General features: G+C 43.5%; 1 protein-coding gene across 1 annotated transcript in view; it reads left to right on the forward strand.

Annotated features, from left to right (window-relative positions):
* Positions 1 to 27525, forward strand: part of C2H4orf48 (chromosome 2 C4orf48 homolog) — a 66109-nt gene that overhangs the window by 11506 nt on the left and 27078 nt on the right. Inside the window, exons 2-3 of the mRNA XM_030192576.1 lie at positions 3037 to 3180; positions 13585 to 13673. Of these exons, the coding sequence (XP_030048436.1) occupies positions 3057 to 3180; positions 13585 to 13673 (213 nt within the window). The 5' untranslated portion in view covers positions 3037 to 3056. The remainder of the gene's footprint in view (positions 1 to 3036; positions 3181 to 13584; positions 13674 to 27525) is intronic.

A 27525-nucleotide genomic window follows, 5' to 3' on the forward strand; every position in this document is an offset into this window, starting at 1 on the left:
CTAGGAAAAGGGAGCATTGTATATATAATTCAGTGGGCCCTACAGGGCCGGCTCAAGGGACTGTGGCACCCTGAGCAAGCGTTTGCTTTGATACTCCCCCACCACAATATCTCTCCCCCCACTGGTGATAAAGGGCATCAAAATCCCAAATCCTGGTCTGGCATCTTTCCCTCCACTCCACTCCCCTCCCTTCCCTCCACCTGCAGGGAGGAGGGAAAGAAAGGGAGAGATGGCAGATTGGGATTTTGGTGCCGTTTTTCACTGGTGCCCTGAGCTAGTGCCTCACTTCATCCATAGGTTGAGGCAGCCTGGGTCCCTAGAACATTAATATACCTATTAGGAAAACTGAACAAGCTGGATTACTGCAGACCATTAGAAAATTTACGCAAACAGAATACTTGACCTTGGTCATACACAGAGAATATAGATAATCCTTTGCCAAGTACAGAATAAGTGACCACAAACTGAAAATAGAAAAATTAAAAAATTAAGACTGAAGCCCCCAAAGAGCCAGATGCTTCATGCTGTGCTAACACCAGAGACAGAGAAAGAGATATATTTCCCCTGTACTGTGCAAAGTATAAAGATAGCAATATTGGATCTGATGTTAGGGGGTTCCCCAGGAAAGAAAGAGCCCCAAGCCTGAATGAAGCTGAAGAAGGTGGAACTTGCTTGTGGGCTTTGGTATCCCCTCTCAAATGTGTGCCTTGGGCCTCATCTAACACTAGTCCTGTCTGATTCAAGAACTGACATATTCCATTCACAAAATAGAACATAAAAAATTATTTCCAGGGTTGCCTGTCCATTGACCATTTCTTCTTTCTCCTCCTGTCTACACTTCCTCTCTTACATATACCTCTAACACTGATTTCTTCCTTCCAGCTTTCTTTTATACATTTTTCTGCTTCTCTATCCAGTCCTCAATCTCACTCTTTTTATTGCATCTACTTACAACTTTTTATTTTTTTCCTTCATCCCATCTCTCCTTCTTCCTTCTTTCTTTCTCTCTAGGTCCAGCATCTTCCCTGTCTCTTACCCTTCATCCAGTGTCTTACATCCAGTATCCCCTCTCTTTTTCCCTAGTCCTCTGTCCCTAGGTGGTACAGTATTCTCCCCATCTTTTTTTGTCCCTATTTTCTCTTCCATGGCCCCATCATATCTACATGTCTCCTCCAACCTCTTAACCTTCCAGTCCAACATCTCCCTTATCTGTATCCTTATTCCCCATCTCACTGCTCCAGTATGTCCCTCCCAACTTCTGCTCTCTGCGTGTTCCAGCATCCAAAGTACAAACCTAGTAGAGTTGCAATAGAAGTAAAAGACATGTGGGGCCTGCCTTCCACAAACACACACCAAAGTGATGCTGGTCCCTCCTTTTCTGACACAGGCTTCCTTTTTCTGTGGGGGTGAGATCGGTGTTGCTTCAGTGTGCATATGTGGAAGGTATATTCTTCATGTCTTTTACTTCTATATCAGTTCTTGCAGGTATGGGAGGACAGTTACCCCTGAGTTTGGCAGCTATCAGCAGAAAATTGGTTCTTACGTTGGCCAGGTTTCTATCTTGCTGAATGCCAGTCTCTCATTTAAAAAAACTGTCATGCCAGCCATATATCAGCTGGTTGGCAACCTGTCCCCATAGCATCCTCAGCCCTAGCAGACTTGAACACAGATTTCCTTTGTAGCAACAGTCCTGGACCTGCTCTAAATGTTGTTTTAAGAAGTGTCCACTTTTCATTTGTACATCTAATTATTTTAAAACTGCTGGTAATGATTCGCTCATTACCTAACCACAACAAAACATTTAGGGTATTTGAAATGTCTGCTTAGCAGTTTGATGCATGCGTTTCTCATGTTGTTCTGCTCAGTCCAAAGCATTGTGTTTCAGCCCAGGGCACTTCTGCCCATGTTATAGCAAAGTGAAAATGGATTTCACAACATTGATGTATACTTAAAAACAAATTTAGTACATTTTGGGGTAGATTCAATAAAGAGTGCCACAGGTGAGGCACAAAAAAAAAATTGAGTACTAAGCAAGTACTCTGTAACATCAAAGTCGGGCACTGAAGCCATTATAGAATGGAAATGGAAATGGGACTTGATATACCACCTTTCTGAGGTTTTTGCAACTACATTCAAAGCGGTTTACATATATTCAGGTACTTATTTTGTACCAGGGGCAATGGAAGGTTAAATGACTTGCCCACAGTCACAAGGAGCTGCAGTGGGAATCAAACTCAGTTCCCCAGGATCAAAGTCCACTGCACTAACCACTAGGCTACTCCTCCACATAGTAGTAGCCTACGTTGGTGTTTGTGTGCCAAACTTTAGGCATGAGCATTTCATCCATGTCAAAGGCTGGTGTAAATGCTCAGGCCTAAATACTGTCAGTTGTGTGTGCAACTGACAGTATTTTATAACCTTTGCTCGTAAGTGCCTAATACACCCCAACACACCCATGCTCCTCCCATATTCATGCCCTCTTTGTAGTTATGTGCTATAGAAATTAGGTGCTAAAGTTATTAAATAGCGCCTAAGTGCAGTTAAAGGGTTGTTGTTGGCAATTAATGCCAATTAGCACCCACTTAAACAATTAAGCTAGCTTCTGTTCTGTAATTTGCATGCTAGTCGCAAAATTATGCGCTCAAGTTTAGAGAATTAGAGGGATTGTAGGCCCATGCAATAAAGATAGGAAAAAGGTACCAACCCGGCCAGCTAGGATTTCCAAAATGCAGTAATGGATCTGAAAAATAACTGATTTAGGAAAAGTGCAGGGAATTTTATAAAGCTATGGGTGATTTTGGTCATTAGTGGGAATTGTTATCAGGAAACCTTGAACAGTTGTTAGCACGCGGATTATAGGCAAAGATTTTAGATCAAAATCATGTTTGCTGCTTTTTGCCCACATATAATATGTATAATTTCTCTAGGAAAGTTTATTGTAAGTACGAAATCAATTTTGTTTTACACCTTTCTATTTGAATCATTCGTATATTGCAGCTTCCTGTTCATTTGTTCATTTTTTTCCCCCTTTTCCAGTACAAGACCTTGCTCACAGAATGGCTTTGTTTTGTCCCTCAAGAAGAACAGACTTCATACTCCTTCTCGTTTTAGTGGTCGGGTTGCTGTACATGGAACCTGCTAGAGCTGATCAAGAATCAGGAACTACTATTCCAGCAGAAAGTATGTAGAATACTGCACCAAACCTAGAAGCATTTCAGTATTACTTCAAGCCATTCAGTGAGCCCAGGAAAAACTTATTCATCATTTCTTACATGCAAAATGTGTCTTCTAAACATAGCAGCATAGAAACCAATGACAACAAAAGGCCTGCAGACCCATCCAGTTTGCCTGTTTTCCTTACCTGCTACAGTGCTGCAGATCCTACTGGCTCTGCAGCTTCACTCTTGCCTTCTTACTGCTAAGGATCCTTTATGCTTGTCCTGTGCCTCCTTAAATCCCAGTTCTGTGCTAACTCTCTTCTCCTGTTCATTCTCTCTGTTACAGCTGAATAGTATCCTAAGGTCCTTTTTATGCAGTACTTATGAGGCAGTGCTGGGAATTAATTGTTTAGTGAGATGGCTGATGCAATGCTCTTTTGCCGCTCTCATTACTTGCTTGGGAGCAGGAAACTGTGAGGCTTCATGGCGTTGACTGTTGGTGCACCCCATTGGTATTCTTTATGCAATAAGCCCCAGCAGACTGGGTATTCACCAACATTTAATGCCACATCCAGGGAAGTCTGCCTCTGACATTATGCCTGCCTGGGATACAGCATTAGCTCCCAATAAATATCCTGTCTACAGGGGATTGTTGGCATTCTATGCTAAAATGTGGTTTCCTTTGTGTTTTTGATTCTAATTATATTAAAAGCATAAGCAGTTGATGCAGTCATTCAGAGCTGTGAAATCCATGAGGCAGAGTGCTTCAAGGGGATTAATGCTTTGTGTTTCAACTAGGTAGAATGCTTAAAGGCTAGGTTAACATCCTGCTGAGTGTATAATGTGTATTACTGTCAGCTTGTAAAAGATCTTTGCAGTCATTATGGATAGTTCTCTTCAAACAATGGCCCCATGTGTAGTGGCAGTCAAAAAGGTTAAAGGAATACAAGAAATTATTAAGAAAAAAAAAATTGGAAACAAAAAAGAAACCACTGTTGTGCTAGGTGTTCCAAAACCAGTTGGGTTATTAGGATATCTGAATAAATATGCATCAGATAAATTTATGTAGACAAGCCGCAAGATATTTGAAACCATTTAACTGGCCAGGAATGGCTTCTGGTCAGTTTAATGGCACTTAATCAGCTATCCAACAATATTCAGCGGGAGAAAACGGTAGCGGAATTCAAGCATGTGTGGGATAAACATAAAGGAATCCTGTGCAGAAGGAATGGATCCTCAGAAGCTTAGCCGAGATTGGGAGGCGGGGCTGGTGTTTGGGTAGTGGGGCTAGTTCTGTGTCCTGAAAATGGCAGATACAAATCAAGGTAAGGTATACACAAGAAGTAGCACATATGAGTTTATCTTGTTGGGCAGACTAGATGGACCGTGCAGGTCTTTTTCTGCCGTCATCTACTATGTTACTATATTAGATCACTGGTTATCTCTCATTGAACATTACCGGTTAGCACTTTGCGGATGACCAGTTATATCGTGCGATATAACCGTCTACCCGCTAATATTCAGCGCATCGCTGATTGTTTGGCTGCCAAACTAGGCTGCCGAAATAGCAGATATATCTTTGGACAGTTTAAACTTAACCGGCCAGCGCTTCTCAGGTGCTCATCAAGTGTTTGCCACTTTTGAAATGTATTTATAGACTCAGGCCCCACCCACCTGCACAGCTGAGCCACCGACCACCTATGGGCAAACCCTTCCCTCTTCTATAGCTTTCTGTCCCTTCCCCACGTGTTTCTTGTTTAGAAAGGAAAAGGATGAGGTAGGGGGTTAAACAGCCAAAGGACATTCCCATCATATTTTTTAGTTCTTTTCTGGAAAAAAAAAACCTGCAAATCATACAGAATACAGCTGCTAGACTAATATACAGATTAAATAGATATACCAGTGTTTCAACTCATCTCAACAAACTGCAGTGGCTCTCCATAGCAGAAAGACTCAGGTTCAAAGCTGAAAGAACAACTGATGCTAGCATCACTTTCAAAAGACAACTCCATATCAGAAGATTTACAGCTCTCTATTCCCCATACTTGGAAGTGGAGTGAGAGAGCTGAGCCAGCCTTGTAACTCAATGAAAAATCTTGGCAATGACAAAGGGGTTAGGTTTCCAGGTCAGGTCCTCACAGCACCTCTGGGAGGGAGTCCCAAGTGTCATGAAACCGAGAAACCTAGTGGTTGGTGTCATGGCTTATGAGTGCAGGATTCCAGAAAAAAGTCCTGGTGCAGTCCCCCACCCCCCACTTCCGTGCAACTTCCCCCCAGGCTATCAGTGCCTTTTATTGAAGTTTTCAATAACAAAATGCAATAAAACAAAAAGAAAAAAAACTCATAGTTTACCACAACAACATGAGAATTAGAAGTGCATTCAATCCAGTATCTTTGAATATTTAACAATAATCAATGGCAATTAAGTTATCAATGGTAATATAAAAAGTAATAAAAGGGGAGGAGGAGAAAAGATAATAAATAAGGATGATGAAATGGCTATTTCAGGACAACACTGAGAAGGGAGGGAGAGCAATATTTAAGAACCAATATACTCAAAACAGTAGGGAGAGAAAGATTAATCCCATTGCATAAATAGACGCAAAGGATATGTTTTGATAAATTAGTTAAAAAAAAATATTCCCCCAGATTCTATATAGCATGACTGAAATGGTGCACGCAAATCTGGTCATATTCTAGATTTGCGCATGCCATTTAATTACTTAACAAGCCAATTAGCGCTGATAATTGCCAGTTAACAATCAATTATTAGTACTAATTAGCATTTACGTGCACAACTTGCTAGTGGTGCATGTAATTTCTAATGCGCGCTGTCAAAAAGGGCGTGGAATGGGTGTTCTGAAAATCTGTGCACACAGTTATGGAATACACACCAGCTCCGCACCTGACATAGGCGCCAGTATTTACATTAAGTGTTACTTGGCGTAAATGGATGTGACTAGAGTTAGGCACAGGCATGGCCGCTAGGTGTATTCTATAAACCACATCTAAATCTAGGTACAGTTTACAGAATACACCTAGGCGGAAATACTTTCGGTGCCGATTTTTCAGGTGCCATATATAGAATCTAGCCCACTGTGTGGATCAAAACTGTAGGAAGAGAAAGATTAATCCCATTGCATAAATACACAAAAAGGATATATTTTGATTAAAAAGTATTGTATGGAAAAGTAGGTAACTTCCAGCTCTGCCATAGCTCCACCTCCAGATCTTTCTGGCACTACCCAGACACTAGTGTAGCCACAGGGGGGCTGTGGGAGCCTGGGTCCCCCAAATTGGATTCGGGCCCCCTAGGGTCTGCTGGTTTGGCTGGCAGGGGTCCCCAAGCCCTGCCAGCAGAAGCTTTCCTCCAGCGCTGTTCACCGCAGCACTGCCTGCCCAGCTTCCCCACCCCCCCTGCATGCGTGCTCGGTTTTAGTGCAATGGAGTATGTGCAAAGCTTTGCTCATGCTCAATCTCATTTAAACCGAGCTTGTGTGCCACGAGGGGAAGCAGGGCAGGTGATGTGGCAGCGAACAGCGCTGGAGGAAAGCTTCTGCTGGTGGGGCTTGGGGACCCCCGCCATCCCAGGTATGTGGGGTTGCAGCGGAGGACAGAGAGCAGCAGGGAGGCAGGGCAAAATGTGCCCCCCACTTTGGGCTCAGCCCCCCCTCAAATATTGAGGTTGTTGCATGCCTGTACCCAGGTAGCGCTGAAGTGATTTGAATGGATATGCAGAGGCATTATCTAGATCATCCACCGCTGTAGATGGTTTTCTAGTTTGCTTTGGGAGTAATTTTGGCAGGATGACTCTGTTCCTGGGTAAAGTCACTGTAGTCTTCAACTTTGACCATTTGTAGTCTGACAGATATTTAGAAATATTCTTTTAACTCTGTTCAGACAAGTGAATATCAACTACTCTTTTTCATAGGTCCTCTAAATGTTCGACGACAGCATGATGAATTACAACTAACTTGCATTGTGAAGACTAAAGTCAGGACTTTTTGTAATTTTAAATAGGACAAGAAACTCAGACTGAGTTGTGCAGATTCACTCTGCAGGGTGGTTTATTTGCTACCCAATTATTTAAGCACCTGATTCTAATCAGCCAATTAACTCAGCTAAGAAAACTAGGGAGTCATTTACTATTTTACACAATGATTCTTCATCTATATTATTGATCCTGCTTTATACATTATTTTATCTCAATTCACATTATAATACTTTGGGTTAATACCTTTTTTTTCTCAGTACTGTAGCATCTGTTTCAAACTAGCATTTGTTTTCGGTGTAGAGCTGTCAGTTGGTTTGTAATGGACACTTTAGCTCTTCTTGCTCAGCATAAACATCCTCCAGAGACGCAAGAAAAGCCTTTCTTCAACTTGCATCATTTTCTACAGGTAGAATCTGATCCATGTAAGTGCAAGTGAAGCTCATGGAGAGAGAGAATTAAAAATGTAGGAGAGAAGGGGACTCAAGATGGCACTCTACGATGCATATCCATGGTCGCTTTTGCTGGACTCCACTATTTTTTCCTTTAAAAATGCTTCTTTACTGGTTTACTGATGGGTCATAAGTGAAAAGATAAACTGCAGGTACTTGTTCAGATGACTGTGAAAGTGTGCGGGCTAACAGATGTTTTTGGTTGGCCAGGTATAGTTGTAATTCTGGGAAGCTCACTTGCTGCAACCGAAGTGGCAGGAGGCCCTGTGTTGCCATTGGAGCATGATGTCACCTTGAGCCCAGAGATCTGTAAACCCTTGCCACCCCCAGGGAGGAACAGATACACGGTTAGCCTTGATGGTGTACTAAGGGTTGAGGCTGGCACTCCATGGATCATGCCTGTTCCTGAAGGGAAGGAAGATTCGGCAAGAGATTATCCTGCAAGGAGTGGGGCGGTGTCCCCCCCCCCCCCCCACCGCACTGAAGCGTAACCTCAGAATCTATTGTGGAATCACCTGCTCAGGAGTCCCAGCTGAAAGAATTCTTGAGACCATCAGAACAGGGATAGACAGAAGGCCTTTCAAGTCCATTATCCTGTTTCCAGCAGTGACCAATCCAAGTCAAAAGTACCTGGCAGGATCCCAAAACAGTAAAATAGATTTCATGCTGCTTATCCCAGGAATAAACAGTGGATTTTCCCCAAGTCCACCTTAATAATAGTTTATGGACTTTTATTCAGGAACTTGTCCAAACCCTTTTTAAAACTTGCTATGCTAACCACTTTTACCACATTTGGGAGGAAATGTCCAGTCCTACCAGCTCTACATGACCCTTTACTTGGAGTCACTAGTTAATAGTACACTTAATCTGGTGGATGCTTTCCCTTTGGATCAGGCTGCCGAACTTCACCAGTTGGTCAATAAGCAGATGGAGTGGCCATGGGCGCTTATGACACTTTGATATTGCATCCAGACTCTCCGGAATGGGTGTGGGGATGCACAGACTCGTGGCTGGCGTGTCTCTGACCTGGAATAGGCTGTTCAGGAGAGGTTGGCGGACGTACCCAGCTGAGGGGACAACTTATTTGGAGAGAAAGAGGAAAAAGTTGCTGATCTCATTAAAAAGCACACTAATACCCACTCTCTCTCGGCAACCTCCCTCTGCATCTTCTTCAACAAGAAGATTTTTGACTGGGTAGAGGCGCAGGTCCTACTACTCTCAAAGGCATAGGTACCGGCCTTCTGCTCGGTCTACTCAGGCGACTCAAGACCCCCGTCCCAGGCCTCGCCAGCCCTGATCCTAGAAGTCCCAGCTGGCTCCCCAGTCAAAGCAGGGCACGGGCTTTTGACTTCCGCCAGCAGAGCATAGCCACGCAGAGTATCCATCTCAGACAACCTACCAGTTAGAAGGAGGCTCATTTTTTATCTGTACAGATGGTCCCTTATAACCTCCTATCAGTGGGTACTTCAAATAGTCCATTGCAGGTACGCTTCAAATTGACCACCGAGAGTGTCTTACATCACCTCTCAGCACAAGCAAGTGCTTCAACAGGAACTTACCCTTCTGCAGGTCTGAACGGTTGAACCCATACCACCAGGGGAGGAGGGGCAGGAATTCTATTCCAGGTACTTTCTTGTGATCAAGAAAACGGGGGGTGGGGTGGGGGATTCTGGCCCATCCTAGAGCTAAGGTCTCTGAACAAATTTCTGGTGAAAGAAAAGTTCAGGATGATTTCCCTGAGCACCTTACTTCCACTCATTCAGGAAAATGATTGACTATGCTCCCTGGCGGTTAGCTTGACGGAGTTTAAAAAGGGGTTAGATAGATTCCTAAAGGACAAGTCCATAGACCGCTATTAAATGGACTTGGAAAAATTCCGCATTTTTAGGTATAACTTGTCTGGAATGTTTTTACGTTTGGGGAGCGTGCCAGGTGCCCTTGACCTGGATTGGCCACTGTCGGTGACAGGATGCTGGGCTAGATGGACCTTTGGTCTTTCCCAGTATGGCACTACTTATGTACTTATGTAAGATGCCTATACCCACATTTTAATTTAAATCTTCTTTTATTAATCAAACAGGTACAACATTTTGGTTCAAAACAACCAGGTAGAACTTGAAACAATTTCCGATATAACAATGCACCTTATAGTTTCAGCAAAGTTTTATACAAAACAGTTCCTCTTTTTCCTCCCCTCCCTCCACCCTCCCCCCCAAAATCCGCCACCCCCCCCAAAAAAAACATATATATATATCCCTTGACATCCTTCATAATCTGTTTAACACAAAACTGCGCGCCCTCGGAGATAGCGATTGGATATAACCGTCCCATATCTCCAGGAATTTCTTTCTTCTCTTTGGGGAGGACCCCACCACCCTACGTTCCCTGCAGCAGCAACTCATACAACTTGTTTCTCCAATGCCAGTAGTCTGGCGGTTCAGCCTGCATCCAATTATTCATAATAAGCTTCTTCGCAATTATATTGGCCTTACGAACAAACTGCTGGGCCCCTTTGTGTGTCAATTTCAAGCTTTCATAATTGTCTAACAATATCGCCAGGGGAGAAAACTGTATCTTATGTTTTACCACCTGTTCCAAGTAGTGAGCTATTTGCATCCAAAAGGATTTAATCTTATAGCATTCCCAGAGGGAGTAGAACAACGTCCCCTCCCCCTGCCTACACTTAGAACATAGCGGGTCTGGAACACCTCCAATTTTAAACACCTGGGGCTTGGACATGTACGCCCTATATAAAATTCTGTATTGGCATTCCCGTAATGTGGCGTTTCCTGTTAGCGAGGGTATGCGGGCCGCCAATTTCCTAAGATCGATTTGCTGGTTGGGCTGTAAATCATGATTCCACCTCTGGCAAATATGCCCCACATCTTCTCCCCCCCCCCCCCCCCCCCCCCCCACTATCTCCCAAAGGGCCTTCTGCAGGCCTGAACTATACCCACATTTTAATACTTCCCAGTCACTGGAGGTATTTCAGATTTACAGTAGTCGCAGCATATCTACACAGACTGGGACTGTATGTGTTTCCTTACCTGGATGATTGGCTGGTCAAGTACATATTTCAGGAGGGGGCAATCGAGTCAATGCGGTTGACTTATTCAGGTGCTAGAGCTACTGGGGTTGTCATAAATTATCCCAAGTCCTATCTCTATCCAGTATGACAACTGGAGTACATAAGAGCCCTGCAAGATACAGCGCAAGCTTGGGCCTTCCTACCTCTAGCAAGAGCGGATACCTTGGTAGCTCTTGCTTCGCATATCTGCAGCAGCCAGCAGGCTTCAGCTCGGCAAATGTTGGACCGATGGGCCACATGGCCTCCACAGTGCATGTCACTCCCATTATATGGCTCCATTTGAGAGCAGCCCAGTGGACCTTAGCTTCCCAGTTGGTCTCAAGCCACAGGGAATCTAACAGATGTCATTTGCATCCTGCCAGAGTTTGCTCACGCTCTTATCTGGTGGACGATCCGGTCCAATTTGATTCTGGGACTTACAAATTCCACTGCATCAAAACGTGTTAACAATGGATGCATCCAACCTAGGTTGTGGAGCACATGTGAATGGGCTTCATATTGAAGGTCAGTGGTCTGCTCAGGAGGCTCATCCTCAAATCAATCTCCTCGATCTACACACCATTTGGAATGCTCTAAAGGCTTTCAGAGATTGACTCCAAAACCACAATATCCAAATTCAGACAGACAACCAGGTTACGTTGTTTTATGTCAACAAGCAGGGGAGTGAGGGATCCTACTCCTTGTGTCAGGAAGCGATAGATATGTGGCAATGGGCTCTCCTTCACGGGATGAGCCTCCATGTTGTGTACCTTCCTGGCAAGAACAGCTGTGTGGTGTACAGACTCAGCAGGATATTGCAACTGCTCGAGTGGTCTCTCAACATGGGCATAGCCCGAAAGATCTTCTGAGAGTGGGACACCCCCTTGGTGGATCTTTTCTCCACTCATCTCAACAACAAGTTCCTCAGTTCTGCTCCAGGCTTGGATCACACTGCAGACTAGCATCAGATGCCTTTCTCCTACATTGGGGAAGAGGACTTCTATACGTGTATCCTCCTATACCTCTGATAGAGAAGACCTTGCTGAAACTCAGGCAGGACCAAGGCACTATAATACTGATTGCTCCTCATTGACTGCGACAGATATGGTTCCCTCTTCTTCTGGAGTTGTCTTCAGAAGATCCATGGAGATTGGACTGTTTTCTGACCTCATCGCACAGAATGAGGGGTCCCTTCTGCATCCCAACCTCCAATCTCTGTCCCTCATGACTTGGATGCTGAAAGCATAGAACTCAAATCCCTCAGATTGCTTGAGGGTATCTCCCTTATCTTGCGGGCTTCCAGGAATGACTCCACTAAGAGATGTTACTCTTTTAAATGGAGAAGGTTTGCCGTCTAGTGTGAGGGCAAGGCCTTAGATCCCTTCTCTTACCCTACACAAAAACTGCTTGAGTACCTCCTGTACCTCTCTGAGTCTGGTTTGAAAACCAACTCTGTAGGTTTCATCTTAGTGCAACCGGTGCTTATTGTCAGTGTGTATGAGGTGAGTCCATCTCTGTACAACCTTTAGTTGTTCACTTTATCAGAGGTTTGTTGTTGACAAAACCCCCTACCAAACTTCCAGTTGTGTCATGGGATCTCAACATATTCCTTACCCAGTTGATGAAAGCTCCTCTTGAACTTCTGGATACCTGCCAACTGAAGTTTTTGACCTGGAAAGTTCTATTTCTGGTGGCAGTCACTTCAGCTCGTAGCGTCAGTGAGCTCCAAGCCCTAGTAACTCACTCATCATATATTAAATTTCACCACAACAGAGTAGTCCTCCACATACACCACAAGTTCCTTCCTAAGGTCATGTCGGAGTTCCATCTTAACCAGTCAATTGTTCTAACATTTTTTCCCAGACCTCATGCCCATCCTAGCAAAAGTGTACTACATACTTTAGACTGCAAGTGAGCCTTAGCCTTCTGGAGTAGACTAAAGCCCACCCAGTTTTTCATTTCTTTTGAACCCAACAGGTTTGGGGTGGCCATCAGCAAATGCATACTTTCAAACTGGATAGCAGACTGCATCTCCTTTGCTTTTGCCCAGGCTGGCCTGACCCTTGAGGGACATGTCATGGCTGCGTCGGTAGCCTACTTGAAATCAGCTTCCATAGAGGAGATTTGCAAGGCTGCAGCGTGGTCTTCAGTCCACACATTCACATCCCATTACTGTTTGGATCAGGACACCCGACTCAACAGTTGGTTTGTAGAGGCAGTTCTTCAGAATTTGTTCTGTGTCTGGAATCCAACGCCACCCTCCTAGGCTGTTTTATTCTGTTGCAGGCTGCACTTACACCTAGCTTTTTCATTTTCAGTGAGCCTGGTAGCTAAGGACTCCCACATGTGGAAATAATGTGTTCTGCTTGTCCTTGGAGAAAGCAAAGATACTTACCTGTAGCTGATGTTCTCTGAGGACAGCAGGCTGCTTATTCTCACATACCCTCCCACCTCCCCTAGGAGTTGTTTTTGGTTATCCTCTTTATGCTTTTCACCTGACTGAGAGACTCTTGCTCGAGCGTTGGGCAGGGAGGCACCAGCGCATGCATGGTGGGGCGCTGCTAGAACTTTGTCTAATGCTAGCAATTCAGTGTCCGTACTGGGGCTTCATCGGATGATGTTGCCCACACGTGAGACTAAGCCTGCTGTCCTCGGATAACACCAGTTACAGGTAAGTATCTTTGCTTTATGGTATAGTAGTGCACTGTCTATGGAACAGTGTAGGAAATATTTGCATTCATTTCAGGTCCATTTTGCAGTTCAGGACAGTACGTACCCTTGTGCATTTATTTATTTATTTATTTATTTATTTATTTATTTATTTATCTTAAATGAAAAGCATCATTCTCCTGTTTCTTGGATTTGGAGTTTTGTATATTTTTGTGACAAATTTGCTCTAATCCCCTTCTTTTGCAGGCCGTCCTTGTGTTGACTGCCATGCATTTGAGTTTATGCAGCGGGCTTTGCAGGATTTGAAGAAGACGGCTTATAACCTAGATTCCCGGGTAAGGACAAACTTTACATGAAAAACTTGGTTTAGCTTACTGTTGCACAATACAAATTAGTATTTAATCTGTGTAAGATTCCTAAATCGAGCACACACTGCGAGATGCATTAGGAAAATAGTTTGTGTTACCTATGAGACAGTTCTGTCTTTAAAATATAAACACTTGCTAAAAAAAAATTACTTTAAGTTTGTTTGCAAGGATCATATCGATTCCTTTGGTGTACTTTGGCACCTGATATAAACCTGATTATTTGTTTTTATTGATAAAGATAGAATGTGTGTGTTCCAGCTGATTCTGCAGCTGGATTTTACAGTATTGTACATGTTCTAGTACCATTGGAGCCAGTTCTGTGGGTGCCAGTAGGTGCTGAGCACCCCAATATTGAGTAGACTCCTTCACCGTATCCATGGAGAGGTAATTTGTATTGTGCTTAGCACCCCCAGTCATTTGAAATTGTTGGCCCTTATGGCCAGTATGACAAGTGGGAAAAGTTTATTTTCAGTAGTAAAGAAACCATTCGTATGTTCTGATGTGAAGAGAGAACAAGCTTTTTCATGGCCTTCTCTGTTGATACAGATTTTTTTTCACTCACTTGTTGGAGGTGCAGATTTATCACAGCTTGGTTCCAGTTTAACTGAAGTGCAAAAATTGCCCCCGTTGAATGTACTGGCAAATTTTAACGATTCATGTGGAGTGCTTGTTGCTGTGATAATTTTTGCCTTCAATATACAAAAATATGTACTTATTTTTAGAGATTTGTTATTCATTTTTCCAATTTAATTGCTTAAGGTGGGTTACAATAGCAAGTATTAAATAATGTAGGTTAGATATACCTTCTAGGGGTGGACAGCAGGAAAATGTTGGTTTCATATCAATTTCCTTGTCAATTCTGGGAATGTTCATTTTATTTGTGTTTTCTTAGCTATTTTGTCATTAAGGGAGCAATGTCAAGAGAACGCAGTATTTATACACTCCAAAAGAGTGTGTGCCTACAAGTGTATGTGTAAATGACGGTTCACTCATGTGCAATGGTTTGCTAGTGTACTCTCTTTGCAGCTAGTACGCAGTATTTTCATAGAGTGCACCCTATTATTGGCAAAAGTGCTTTCTGCTCATTTTCATTGGTTAATAAACATAGAAATATAGGGAAGGGAAAGGGAAATGGGACTTGATATACCGCCTTTCTGTGGTATTTTGCAACTACATTCAAAGCGGTTTACATATATTCAGGTACTTATTTTGTACCTGGGGCAATGGAGGGTTAAGTGACTTGTCCACAGTCACAAAGAGCTGCAGTGGGAATCAAACCCAGTTCCCCAGGATCAAAGTCTGCTGCACTAACCACTAGGCAGATAAAGATAATTTGGCTTATCCAGTCTGCCCATCCATGCCATCTATTCTCCCTACCACTCCTTGAATTCAGATACTGTTTTCGGAGGCCATTCCACAAAATCACCACCCTGTGAAGACGTATTTCCTCAGGTTACTTCTGAGTCTATCCCCTTTCACCTTCATCCTATGTCCCCTTGTTGCAGAGCTTCCTTTCAATTCAAAGAGATTTGCTTCCTGTGCATTTATGCCTCATAGGTATTTAAATGTCTCCACCATATCTCCCCTCTCCTGCCTTTCTTTCAAAGTATACATTTTAAGATTTTTAATTCTGTCCCCATATGCTTTATGACAAAGAGCGCTGACCATTTTAGCAGCTGCCCTCTGGACCAACTTCATCCAGTTTATATCTTTTTGAAGGTACAGCCTCCAGAATTATACACAATGTTCACTAGAGTCTTATACAGGGGCATCATCACCTCCTTTTTCCTACTGGCCGTTCCTCTCCCTATGCACCCAAGCATCCGTCTAGCGTTTATCGTCTTTTCTACCTGTTTGGCCACCTTAAGATCATCACATACGATCATACCCAAGTTCTGCTCCTCTTTCATACACCCCTTAAACTGTACTGTTCCCTCAAGTTTTTGCAGCCCAAATGGGATATGATGTTGACATATCCCACGTCATTTCAAACAACAGCCCATCTACTACTACTACTCTAATACATTGTATTTATATGATGTTAATATTTATTGTGATAAAACTGGGAGGGAGGAGTATTTTATAGTCATGTTATATGCCCATATCCCTTTCCTTCCCTAGTGCGGGGAGGGGGGTGCAGGTGAACATGGCTGCATTAAAGAACTGTTTAAACAATTTTTACAGTATGTGCTATATTATGCTGCATTGATATAGTGGGGTCGATATTCAAAGCGATTTAACCAGCCAGAAGTGGTTCCTGGCTGGTTAAATCACATGTTTGGGGCTATCCGCTGATATTCAACGGCACTTAACTAGTCAGTGCCACTGAATATCACCACAAACTGTGAAACTGAGAGCCAGCTATTTTGTGGGCGGTCTGGGGGTGAAGTCAGCAGTTATGTGGTTAAGTGTCAATATTCAGCACTTAACTGCCTACGTCAAGCGGCCAAATTGGATTGCATAAAACACAGTCCAATCTTTACGCAATATCGCTGAGGCAGTTAAGTGCTAAATATCACACTTAACCAAATAAGAGATAGCCGGCTGCATAAACCCGGATTTTCAATGCCGTGCCTGGACATGGCCTGGCATTGAATATCTGGGTATAACGCTTCTGAAGCCTAGAAAAAAAACGCTCACCGCTGACAATTGAATATCAACCCCATTGTTTCAGGATACACAGTGAGAGGCGCCAGATTGTGAATACTAGTGTAAACTGGTGTTCGCATGCTGACCATTTACACACCTGCAGTTACACCAGCCATAGAAGCGGCATAACTGTGGTTGCATAAAAGCAGCAAGGACGGATGTAACTTAAAATACACATGTAAGTGGGAGCCCAGCACATTAAATACTGTGTGCAGTTCTGGTCACTGCATCTCAAAAAAGATATAATGGAATTAGAAAAAGTACAGAGAAGTGCAACGAAAATTTTAAAGGGAATGGGACGACTTCCCTATGAGGAAAGGCTAAAGCGGCTAGGGCTCTTCAGCTTGGAGAAGAGACAGCTGAGGGGAGATATGATAAGAGTTGTATAAAATACTGAGTGGAGTGGAATGGGTAGATGTGAATTGCTTGTTTTCCCTTTCCAAAATACAAGGACTAGGGGGTGTGCAATGAAGCTACTAAGTAGTAAATTTAAAACAAACCAGAGAAAATATTTCTTCACTCAATGTGTAACTAAACTCTGGAATTTGTTGCCAGAGAATGTGGTAAAAGCAGTTAGCTTAGCAGGGTTTAAAAAAGGGTTGGATATTTTTTGAAAAGAAAAGTCCATAAGCCGTTATTAAGATGGACTTGGGGAAAATCCACTGCTTATTTCTAAGCTAAGTACCTAAAATCTGTTTTACTGTTCTGGGCAGTGGCGTAGCTACGTGGGGCCTGAGGGGGCCTAGGCCCCCGTAGATATGGCCCTGGCCCCCCTGGCGACGATCCCCTTGAACCCCCCTCCCGCCACAAACCCTCCCCCGTCGCTGCCGCCGGCCCGGCGCCGCAACAGATACCTCGTTTGCTGCAGCCAAAGAGAGTCTTCTTTAGTTCAGCGCCGGAGTAGCGCCTTCGTTCAAGGAAGTTCCTGCTGTGATCAGCTGTTTCTGACGCCTTACGTCCTGCACATAAGGCATCAGAAACAGCTGATCACAGCAGGAACTTCCTTGAACGAAGGCGCTACTCCGGCGCTGAACTAAAGAAAACTCTCTTCGGCTGCAGCAAATGAGGTATCTGATGCGGTGGTGGGACGGGCAGCGATGGCGGCGGGGGAGGGTTGGTGGGGGGAGGGGGTCCAATGTGGCGGCGGCTGCAGCGGGCGACGGCAGGGGGGGTTGGTGGCGGGAGGGTGGTCCAATATGGCGGCTGGGGGGGCTAAACAGTGTCCCCCACCTCGGGCTCTGGCCCCCCCTCCCAGCGAGGTCTGGCTACGACCCTGGTTCTGGGTACTTGTGACCTGAATTGGCCATTGTTGGAAACAGGATACTGGACTTGATGGACCTTAGTCTTTCCTACTATGACAATGCTTATGTTCTTCTGTTATATTCTTATATGCCCATTTGCATTTACACACTGTGCCATGTATGCACACTGTTACAGAATAGCACTTAGTCATCCTTCTGTCATGTTCACAGATATAAGTACATAAGTACATAAGTAATGCCATACTGGGAAAAGACCAAGGGTCCATCGAGCCCAGCATCCTGTCCACGACAGCGGCCAATCCAGGCTTAGGCACGTAAATAACAGCATTCTGTAATTTATGCACTCAAGTGGCATGTAAATGTGGGTGCCATGTAATGGAGAATTGTCCTCTTAGCTACAGCCGCAAGAATGATAAGTCGCCCTATCCATCATTTTTCGGCAACAATGTCTGGATAGTGCTGTTGGAAATTCTTACAGACTGCCCGGCACTATCCAGATGATAATAATAAAACTTTATTTATAACCCACTATATCTATAATAGTCTAAGTGGGGAACAAACCACATACAAAGTGTAATAAAACATAACAATAACAATTTCTTTCCTTAAAACAATACAGAAATTTGCTATATTACTCTTAAAATAAAACATACTACAAAATAAATTCAAATATTACTAACAGGCTGGGGCTGAGCCTGGGTGTTCCTCCTAATTCTACTGATAGTAGGTGATATTCAGCTGCTATTCATATAGCTATGTAGATTAATTTGGGCCAGCAAAAAGGCTGTCCTAATGTAAATCACTTAGTTATACTGATAGGGGGTAATTCTATAACTGTGTGGCTATATATAGATGCTGAGAGACTGATTGATTGGAAATGTTCTATAAAAGTATGCACCTATTTTAGTTTCAAAAGTGGCTAAAACACAGGAAACAGAGCCCCCCCCCCCCCCCCCCTCCACACACACTTCCCAAGGATCTGTACTGGAGCCTGTACTGTGATCTGGAGATAAGAGCAACAAGTGAAGTAATCAAATTTGCAGATGACATAGTTTTAGTCAAAGTCATTAAAACAGCATTGTGTAGCTTCTGTTACTCTGCTTTTCCTATATTTTTTGTTTTCTTCTTTTTTCACCTTCTTATATTTGTTCTTGAATATGCAAGTTCTAAATTATATATAAATAAAAAGAAAAACAACCCCCCCCCCACACGAACAAACAAAAAAAACTCACAAGAAACAAAAAGACAAACACAAACCCAGCAGAAGATTATGAGGAATTGCAGAAGTATCTTGTGAAACTAGGAGACTAGGCATCTAAATGGCAGATGAAATTTAATGTGGACAAGTGCATAGTGATGCACATTGGGAGAAATATTTCCAACTACAAAAAGCAGGGTTCTGATTTATGAATCACCACCCAAGAAAATAATCTTGGCATTATAGTGGTTAATGTGTTGAAATTTTGAGCCCAGTATTACAGCCATTCCCAACTCAGTCCTCGGGGCACACTTAGCTCCATTGGGTTTTCAGGATATCCATAATGAATATGCATGAGATAGATTTGCATGCACTGCCTCAATTGCATGCACATTTAACTCATGAATATTCATTGTTGATATCCTGAAAACCCGATGGGACTAGCTGTGTCTCCGAGGACTGGGTAGGGAATGGCTGGATTATACGAAAAGGGATGAACCAAATTGAGAGTATCATTATGTCTCTATATAGAATCATGGTATAATTGCACATTGAGTAACGTCTGTAGTGTCACCCAATCTCAGAAATGGTATAGTGGAACTGGAAAAGGTGGCTCTTCAGATTGGAAGAGAGGCCCTGAGAGATGATATGATAGAAGTATGTAAAATCTTTAATGGAGCAGAATGGTTAAATAGGAGATGGTTGTTAATCTGTCAAAAACACTATAACAAGAGGACACTTAATGAAACTATCAACTACTGAATCAAAAGCAAATTTTGAGAAGAGTTTTTTTTTTTTCATATGGTACATAAATTAAACTGGAAGATATGGTCAAGCGACTAACATAATAGGGTTCCCAAGAAGCTTGGACAATATCCTGGAGTTAGAGTTCATATAAAGTATGAGCCAGAAGAGAAGCCAGAACTACAGGGACCTCAACCTCCATCAGCACAAAAATAGGAGACTCCCTCTTAGTAGTAGAGTGGTGCCAATGGGGACCCTAACCCCTGTAAGCAGAAGAACAGAAGGGCTGTGAATACAAAATATATAGTAGCCACTGCTGCTGAGGATCTAACTCTCAGCAGCAGAAGAGGAGAAGGGTTACAGCTGTTATGTAGCAGCCCACTGGGTATCCAAGCCCTGACAGCAGATGAATGACCATCAAGCCAAGCTGCGGTCAAGAAATATGGAGCCACTGTTATAGTGGGCCCCAACTTCCATCAGTAGAAGAAAGTGAGTATGAAGGGAGCAGGAAAACCTCTAGAGGGGAAGGGGGACAGAAAGCCTATACACCAAGAGGTACACACATACACATCTTTGCCCATCTCTCACCTCCAATACCCTCACACAGACACCCCCCCCCCTCAGATACACACCTATACTCTCAAGAGAGATGCATATATACAGAATACCATATTCTTCATGTGGCCCCCACACAACCACTTAGTCCCGGCCACCCTTTTGAAACACATTGTACCACACTGAGTCCCACAAACTGAAATGCAGGTGTTTGCAAACAAATGAAGGCTGATAAGAACATAAATGTTGCCACACTGGGACAGACTGAAGGTCCATCAAGCCCAATATCCTGCTTCCAACTTTGGCCAGTCCAGGTCACCAGTACTGGCAAGATCCCAGAACAGTAAAACAGATTTTATGCAGTTTTACATTTGAATGCCCAGTCTCCCAGTCTCATAAGGTCCTGGGTATCCAAAGATCTGGGTAGTGGGAAAGAGAATGGGGGGGGGGGGGGGGGGGGGGGAGGGGAGGTGGAAGGCAGGCTTTGGAGGTTGGTGAGAGAGTGGAGGAGAATGTCTTGGGAGGGAGAAGATGAGCATGGTGGGGCAAGCATAAGGGTCGCTGAAACTTCTGGAGGTTAAAATGAGGTCAACACACCTGAAAATATAAGTTCATACATATTTTCACTCCTTCAAAACTAAGAGTCTTCTACACTTATGCAATGATTTCTTCAGTTCTGTGATTATTTTTGTCTCCATCACCTATCTAGGAAAGCTGTATCATGAATTTACTCCTGATTCTTCTGCCCCCCCCCCTCCATTCTCTTCCTCCCATTCTTCTTATATTATGACCATGGCCCCTGATCTACCAAGATTCCTTGTCTGTGTAAAGGGCTACAGTTCTATCCCTTCTTTTGAAATTTAAGAACATAAGTATTGTCAAACTATGACAGACCGAAGGTTCATCAAGCCCAGCATCCTGTTTCCAATAGTAGCCAATCAAGGTTACAAGTACCTGGCAAGATCCCAAAACAGTACAATACAGAAATAAGCACTGGATTTTCCCCAAGTCCATTTTAATAATGGCTTATAGACTTTCCTTTTAGAAAGCTAGCCAAACCTTTTTTAAAACCCTGCTAAGATAACTGCTTTTACTACATTCTCTGGCAAAGAATTCCAGAGTTTAATTACATGTTGAGTGAAGAAATATTTTCTCTCATTTCATTTTAAATTTACTACTTTGTAGTTTCATTGCATGCCCCCTAGTCCTACTATTTTTGGAAAGAGTAAACAAGTGATTCACATCTACCTATTCCACTACACTCATTTTATAGAGCTCTATCATATCTTCCCTTAGCTGCGTAACCCTAGTAGTGCTTTAGAAATGTCAAGTAGTAGTAGTAGTTCTCCAAGTTGAAGAGCCCTAGCCGCTTTAGCCTTTCCTCATAGGGAAGTCGTCCCATCCTCTTTATCATTTTCATTGCCCTTCTCTGTACCTTTTCTAATTCCACTATATCTTTATTGAGATGCAGTGACCAGAATTGCACACAATATTTGAGGTGTGGTTGCACCATGGAGCGAAACAAAGGCATTATAACATCCTCATTTTTGTTTTCCATTCCTTTCCTAATAATACCTAGCATTCTGTTTGCTTTCTTAGCTGCCGCCGCTGCACACTGAACAGAGGGTTTCAACGTATCATCAATGATGACACCTAGTCCCTTTCCTTTTGGTGACTTCTAATGTGGAACCTTGCATTACGTAGCTATAGTTTGGATTCCTCTTTCCTATATGCATCACTTTGCACTTGCTTACATTAAATGTCATCTGCCACTTGGATGCCCAGTCTCCCAGTCTTGTATGGGCCTTTTGTAATTTTTCACAATCCTCTTGTGATTTAACAACTTTGAATAACTTTGCATCGTCATCTCTAGATGATTTATAAATATGTTAAAAAGCAGTGGTCCCAGCACAGACCCCTGGGGAACCCCACTATTGTCACGTTTTCAAAGCAGCAACTAGGTTTGTGAGCCCTTGGGCCACTGCCGAGGAGTGGCAGTGGCAGGCAAAACCACCCCACGCTAGAGACAGGGCAGATCTCTGACAAACAGTAGGCTTCACCTGCACCTGGCCACTTTCCACCAAGAGTTGAGCTCAAGGCTTCAGGTGGCCGGCAGGACTTACAGGACAGGTCAGGACTGGCTAACAGCTAGGCAGCACAGGGACTGCAAGGCAGGGAAACAGGGGCGTAGCCAGACAACAGATTCTGGGTGTTTCCAGACAACAGATTCTGGGTGGGCCTAGGCAAGAAGTGGGTGGGCACCAAGTGTTCTTCACCACCACCACCACCAAAAAAAATATCTCAGCTGGCGAGAAAACGCTTCTTTCCACCTTGGCTTACCATGAAAGGGAAGTCTTCAGCTGATAGAGCATGGGATCTCCACCAGCTACCACTAAACGTGTGTTACTCTTGGGTGGGCCTGAACCCTAAGTGGGTGGGCTCTGGCCCACCCAGGCCCACCTGTGGCTACGCCACTGCATGGAAAGGATAGGCTAAAGGACAGGACTGAAAGCTGCGAGCAGCCACTGAAACAGGGAACAAACACAGCTAGACAGGAGACTGAACTGAAAGCTGCAAGCAGCCACTGAAGCAGGGAACAAACACAGATAAACCCAGAACTAGACAAAGACATATAACCAAGACACAAGACTGGGAAACAAGCAATACAGTAAACAAGCAATACCCTAAACTAAACATAGACTAACTAGAACAGGCAAGGCTTCAGGCAAGAACAAGAGCAAGGAAACAAACTCAGGTTGAAGTGCAACAAACACCAACATACCAGGGCCTTAGATGAAATGCAAAGGCAAAGCAGCAAGGTTTCAGAATGGCAAATAAGCCCAGCTGCACCTGGAGCTCAGCTGCAACCATCACCAGGAAACTACGGGTGCTGTGTAGGTTCAATCCAAGCAAGCAAGTCTGGCAGCCCGGAAGATCCGGACTGGACTGGGCTAAAGTCTGGAACGGGCAGGAACAGCAAGACAGTCTATAGCAGTTCATAGCAGCCACCGGTTCTGGCCACCAGAGGGCAAGGTGAGCACAGACGAAAACAACTATCTACCCTTCTCCATTGAGAATACTGACCATTTAACCCTACTCTCTGTTTTCTATGTTTTAACCAGTTTTTAATTCACAATAGAACACTGCCTCCTATCCCATGACTCTCTGATTTCCTCTGGAGTCTTTCATGAGGTACTTTGTCAAATGCCTTTTGAAAATCCAGATATACAATATTGACTGGTTCACATTTATCCACGTGAATGCACAGAACACGGGCGATTATTAAGAGACTATTCTGTGCATGTGCTAGGCGCTTTCCCTACCGAGCCGCTTGCAGAATTTCCATGCATCTCATTTGCATGTGATTTCCTTTGAACATCAGTTCCTGTTTAGAAATTGGTATGGTAAGTTCAACCACAGCTATAAACACACGTGGTATTTAATGGTGACTTTTGAGCATCTGCACCTGGGAGAGGGAGATGGGGAAGAAACAGAGTAGGGGTAGGGTTGAAGCATCACATTAGTGTTCTTCAAAGCCATCTGGAGTAACCAGGTTGTCACCTCTTTCTTAAAGTTAGGAAAAGAATAATTAGTTTGTAAAAAGGGGGAAGAGAATTCCAAAGGAGAATGCAAAAGGCAGAATCCCATAGATGTTTAGATGAGTAGGGGGATAAAATGAAAGATTTCCCTGGGATGACCAAAGGCAGTGGCTGTGCACGGAAGTAGAAAGAAGATCCGTAAGATAAGATGGTGAGTGGGTGTAAAGTGCCTTTTGAATCAGAAAAAGGATTTTGTACTTCAAATTGAGTATAGATAGGATGCCAGAGTAGTTGCTTAACTGCTGTATATTGCACTAGTTGCAGGCGCTTAACTGATCCATTAAATAAAGGAGTTTCAGTAATCCAGGTGCTCTTACACAGTGAAGAGCGAAAAAAAAGAGAGAACAACAGCGTCAATGCCAAGGAGCTGTACAAATAGGAACTGAGACAGTCAGGTCAGGACGCCTCAAGTTCTGCTAGTATATTAGAATAGGATCTGCCAACATAGAGTCTGTTCTAAAATACATGGAGAAATGGATGTTTATGCACTGATTATATAAGGCAGGTTCATCCATTTTAAAAACATAAATGTCTAAAATATCAGTGAACCAAAATGGGCACATAAACATGTCAGACTTGTGAGTTATTGTACCAAGTAGAGCGCTGCTGAGCCCAGTACTCGGACCAGGTTCCGCTTGGCGGCCGGACAACCCCGGGTTTCACCTGCGCTGACCGCTGTTCCCCAGAGATTGAGCCCCTAGGTGCGGGCGGCCTGCAGGACTTATGAGACGGAGCAGGAAGTGGGGTGGTGAACGTAACGGCCAGACAGGCAGCAGGCAAGAGAGTGATCCAGGTACAGGCAAAGTCAATAGGCAGGCAGCAGGCAAGGGAGTAATCCAGGAACAGGCAATGTCAACGGGCAGGCAGCAGGCAGGGGAGTGATCCAGGTATAGGCAATGTCATTAGGCAAACAACAGGCAAGAGAGTAATCCATGCACAGGTAAAGTCAATAGGCAGGCAGCAGGTCAAGAGAGTAATCCAGGTACAGGCAAAGTCAATAGGCAGGCAGCAGGCAGGGGAGTAATCCAGGAACAGGCAATGTCAACAGGCGGGCAGCAGGCAGTGGAGTGATCCAGGTATAGGCAATGTCAATAGGCAAACAACAGGCAAGAGAACAATCCAGGTACAGGCAAAGTCAGCAACGAGGGACAAAGTAGAGAAGAAGCACACTACTGAGCAAGTAATACCTACCAAAGTAGAAGCTGAAGCATGGAGTCCAGGATGAGCTCAGCTGATAAAGTGCTGGTGTCTGACATCAGCAGGGACCAGCAAAGAGAAGGAGCCCAGCCAAAGGACAAGAGCCGGGGAAGGAGGAACCAGAAGACCAAGAAGCAAGGGAAGCCAAGCAGAGAGAGAGAGCAGACTCAGGTGCGTGGAAGCAAAGCAATCAAGGAGACTGGAAGCCAGGCAGAGAGAGAGAGCAGACCCAGATGCATGGAAGCAAAGCAATCAAGGAGCCTGCAGCCAGAGAAGAACTACGCACACATGGCTCAGGGCTGTGCCAGTCAAGTGTGCGTGTTGTCGGGACCCCGCACAGCCTGAGTACGCCGCTTGCGTTGAGGTAGGGGACATGACAAAACATTTATGTTAACCATTTTAGAAAAATAAAAAGTTTATTTTTCCCAAAGCTGTCCTGTGGCAGTTCACTTTCAGGAGGGTCATCAACCACTGTGGAATTAAGGAGACAACCTTCCCTAATTCTTGCAGTAGAGTGCTGCTTAGTAGGAGCACTTTTCTGAAACCAAGCTGTACCAGGTGCAAACTCCAAAGTCAAATTTTTTTTAACACAGACATGCATTCCTTTTCTGAAATAAGGAATATGCATTTATTTTTAGGCCCTCCCTAGTCCCAATTAAAACACTCCCAGACCACAAGCCCTGGCCAGTTGCATTTTACGTGTATATCCTGGCTTTGTAAAATCAGAATATAGATATTTATGGAATATAAAATTTAAATGCCAGTTTATGCACATCTAAAACTCAAAAAGTGCTTCTAAAATATGCACCATAATCATGCATGTCATTCACAACTATCCTTAGCCCATTCAATACATCCCCAGATTCTTTGTCACATCCACTATCTCCCAGCCCTTCTTTTACATGAACTCCCCCATCCCAACCTCTCTATTCTAACCTCTTTATTGGTCCTCCTCCCCCTCCCACATGTAATGATTATATGGCAAGAGGATGATGACAGTAGCTGCATGTTGGGCTGCAATCTTCCCTTCTGCAACCCAGGACTTGACTGAACTGCAAGGAACATTGTATAGCTGTGTGGTTTAATCAGCAGTCAAGACAAAGCAGCAAAGGAGGATGGGCCCAACATGCCACCACTGTCCTCCTCCTTTTGCCAAGTAATTATCACAGTGGGAAAAGGGGGAATTAGAATCCACCTCCACTACTGGAAAGTCAGCCCTTCATCTTCGTGAACTGGTCAAATCCAGCCACATGGTCCTCCATGATGACTTACTGAGCGGTAAAAGGGGCACTCAGGGAAGACAAAGCCGTAGCAGAGAGATGAAATTAATTCTTTGCTTCTGTTTTCACTGAGGAAGATTTGGGAGAGATACCGGTGCCAGAAATGGTATTCAAAGCTGACGAGTCAGAGAAACTGAATGAAATCTCTATACACCTTGAGGATGTAATGGGGCAATTTGACAAACTGAAGAGTAGCAAATCGCCTGGACCGGATGATATTCATCCCAGAGTACTGATAGAATTGAAAAATGAACTTGCAGAACTATTGTTAGTAATACGTAATTTATGTTTAAAATCAAGCATGGTACTGGAAGGTTGGAGGCTGTTATAGAATTAACACTAAGCATTCCCCATTTAATTTATATGCCCCTTTATAGATTTGCCCCCATAGTACATACACTCCTTTTGGCACATGTACCTATATATGCATATATGGCTAATCGATTTTATTAGTCCCTTTCCTTGTGTAAAACAAGCTTTATTTAGGAGAAAAAATCTTTATAAAATTACCGTCTTAATGTTTTTCTAGATACCAGGCTTAATATAAATACAGTGAAATGAAACCACTTGAATGCAGAGCCTCATCATTATCTTTTAATTTATTAATATTATCAGTTAACAGACTTGTTGAAGTTAATGCAAGATAACATCAGCCTTGTCTGATGAAACCATATGTAAGCCCTTCTCACTCTTTTCCTCTGTGAAGCACCCTGGGGATCCCTGTGTAGCAATGGCTTCCTCCTTGGATTACCTTAGCTATATTTTTTTGTCTGCTCTCATAAAAGCAGCTTTTATGCACCCCATTTTCAGCAGCTACTGGCTACAGTAGGGCAGTGATGTTGCACTTTATTTGTTTATTCATTGGTGCTGGCTGTTTACATGGTGCCACTAAATATAGGTGTAAGTGGTGACTGCACCACTTCTACTCATAAAGAAGGCCTTTTGCAACTTTTTGCTGGCCTAACATATGTAGATATTATGTACAGAGCATTCATTGGTCTGTGTATAATATAACTGCCTACAACAATCCTACCTCCCAGTCTATGCATATATTTTATGCATAGAACCCCTGATTGCACAGCCTATGTATAAAACTGTGCTTAAAAGAGAAGGTGGGGTTGGGGTGTACAGGTATGTGGTTGGGATCAGCACTGACTACATACGTTATTTTGTTTTTAAATACCAGCTCCTAGCTATCTAGACCTATATATTTTATTTATCTGTGGATATACTTTGATGAAATGCTGAAAACTTGTATCTGTGTGCTTTTAACCTGGATACAAGTAATATAATATAAAACATCCTGGTCATTCCCCAAAATTTTAAAAATACTAC

Source organism: Microcaecilia unicolor, chromosome 2, assembly GCF_901765095.1.
Source record: "Microcaecilia unicolor chromosome 2, aMicUni1.1, whole genome shotgun sequence".
NCBI classification, from domain to species: Eukaryota; Metazoa; Chordata; class Amphibia; order Gymnophiona; family Siphonopidae; genus Microcaecilia; species Microcaecilia unicolor.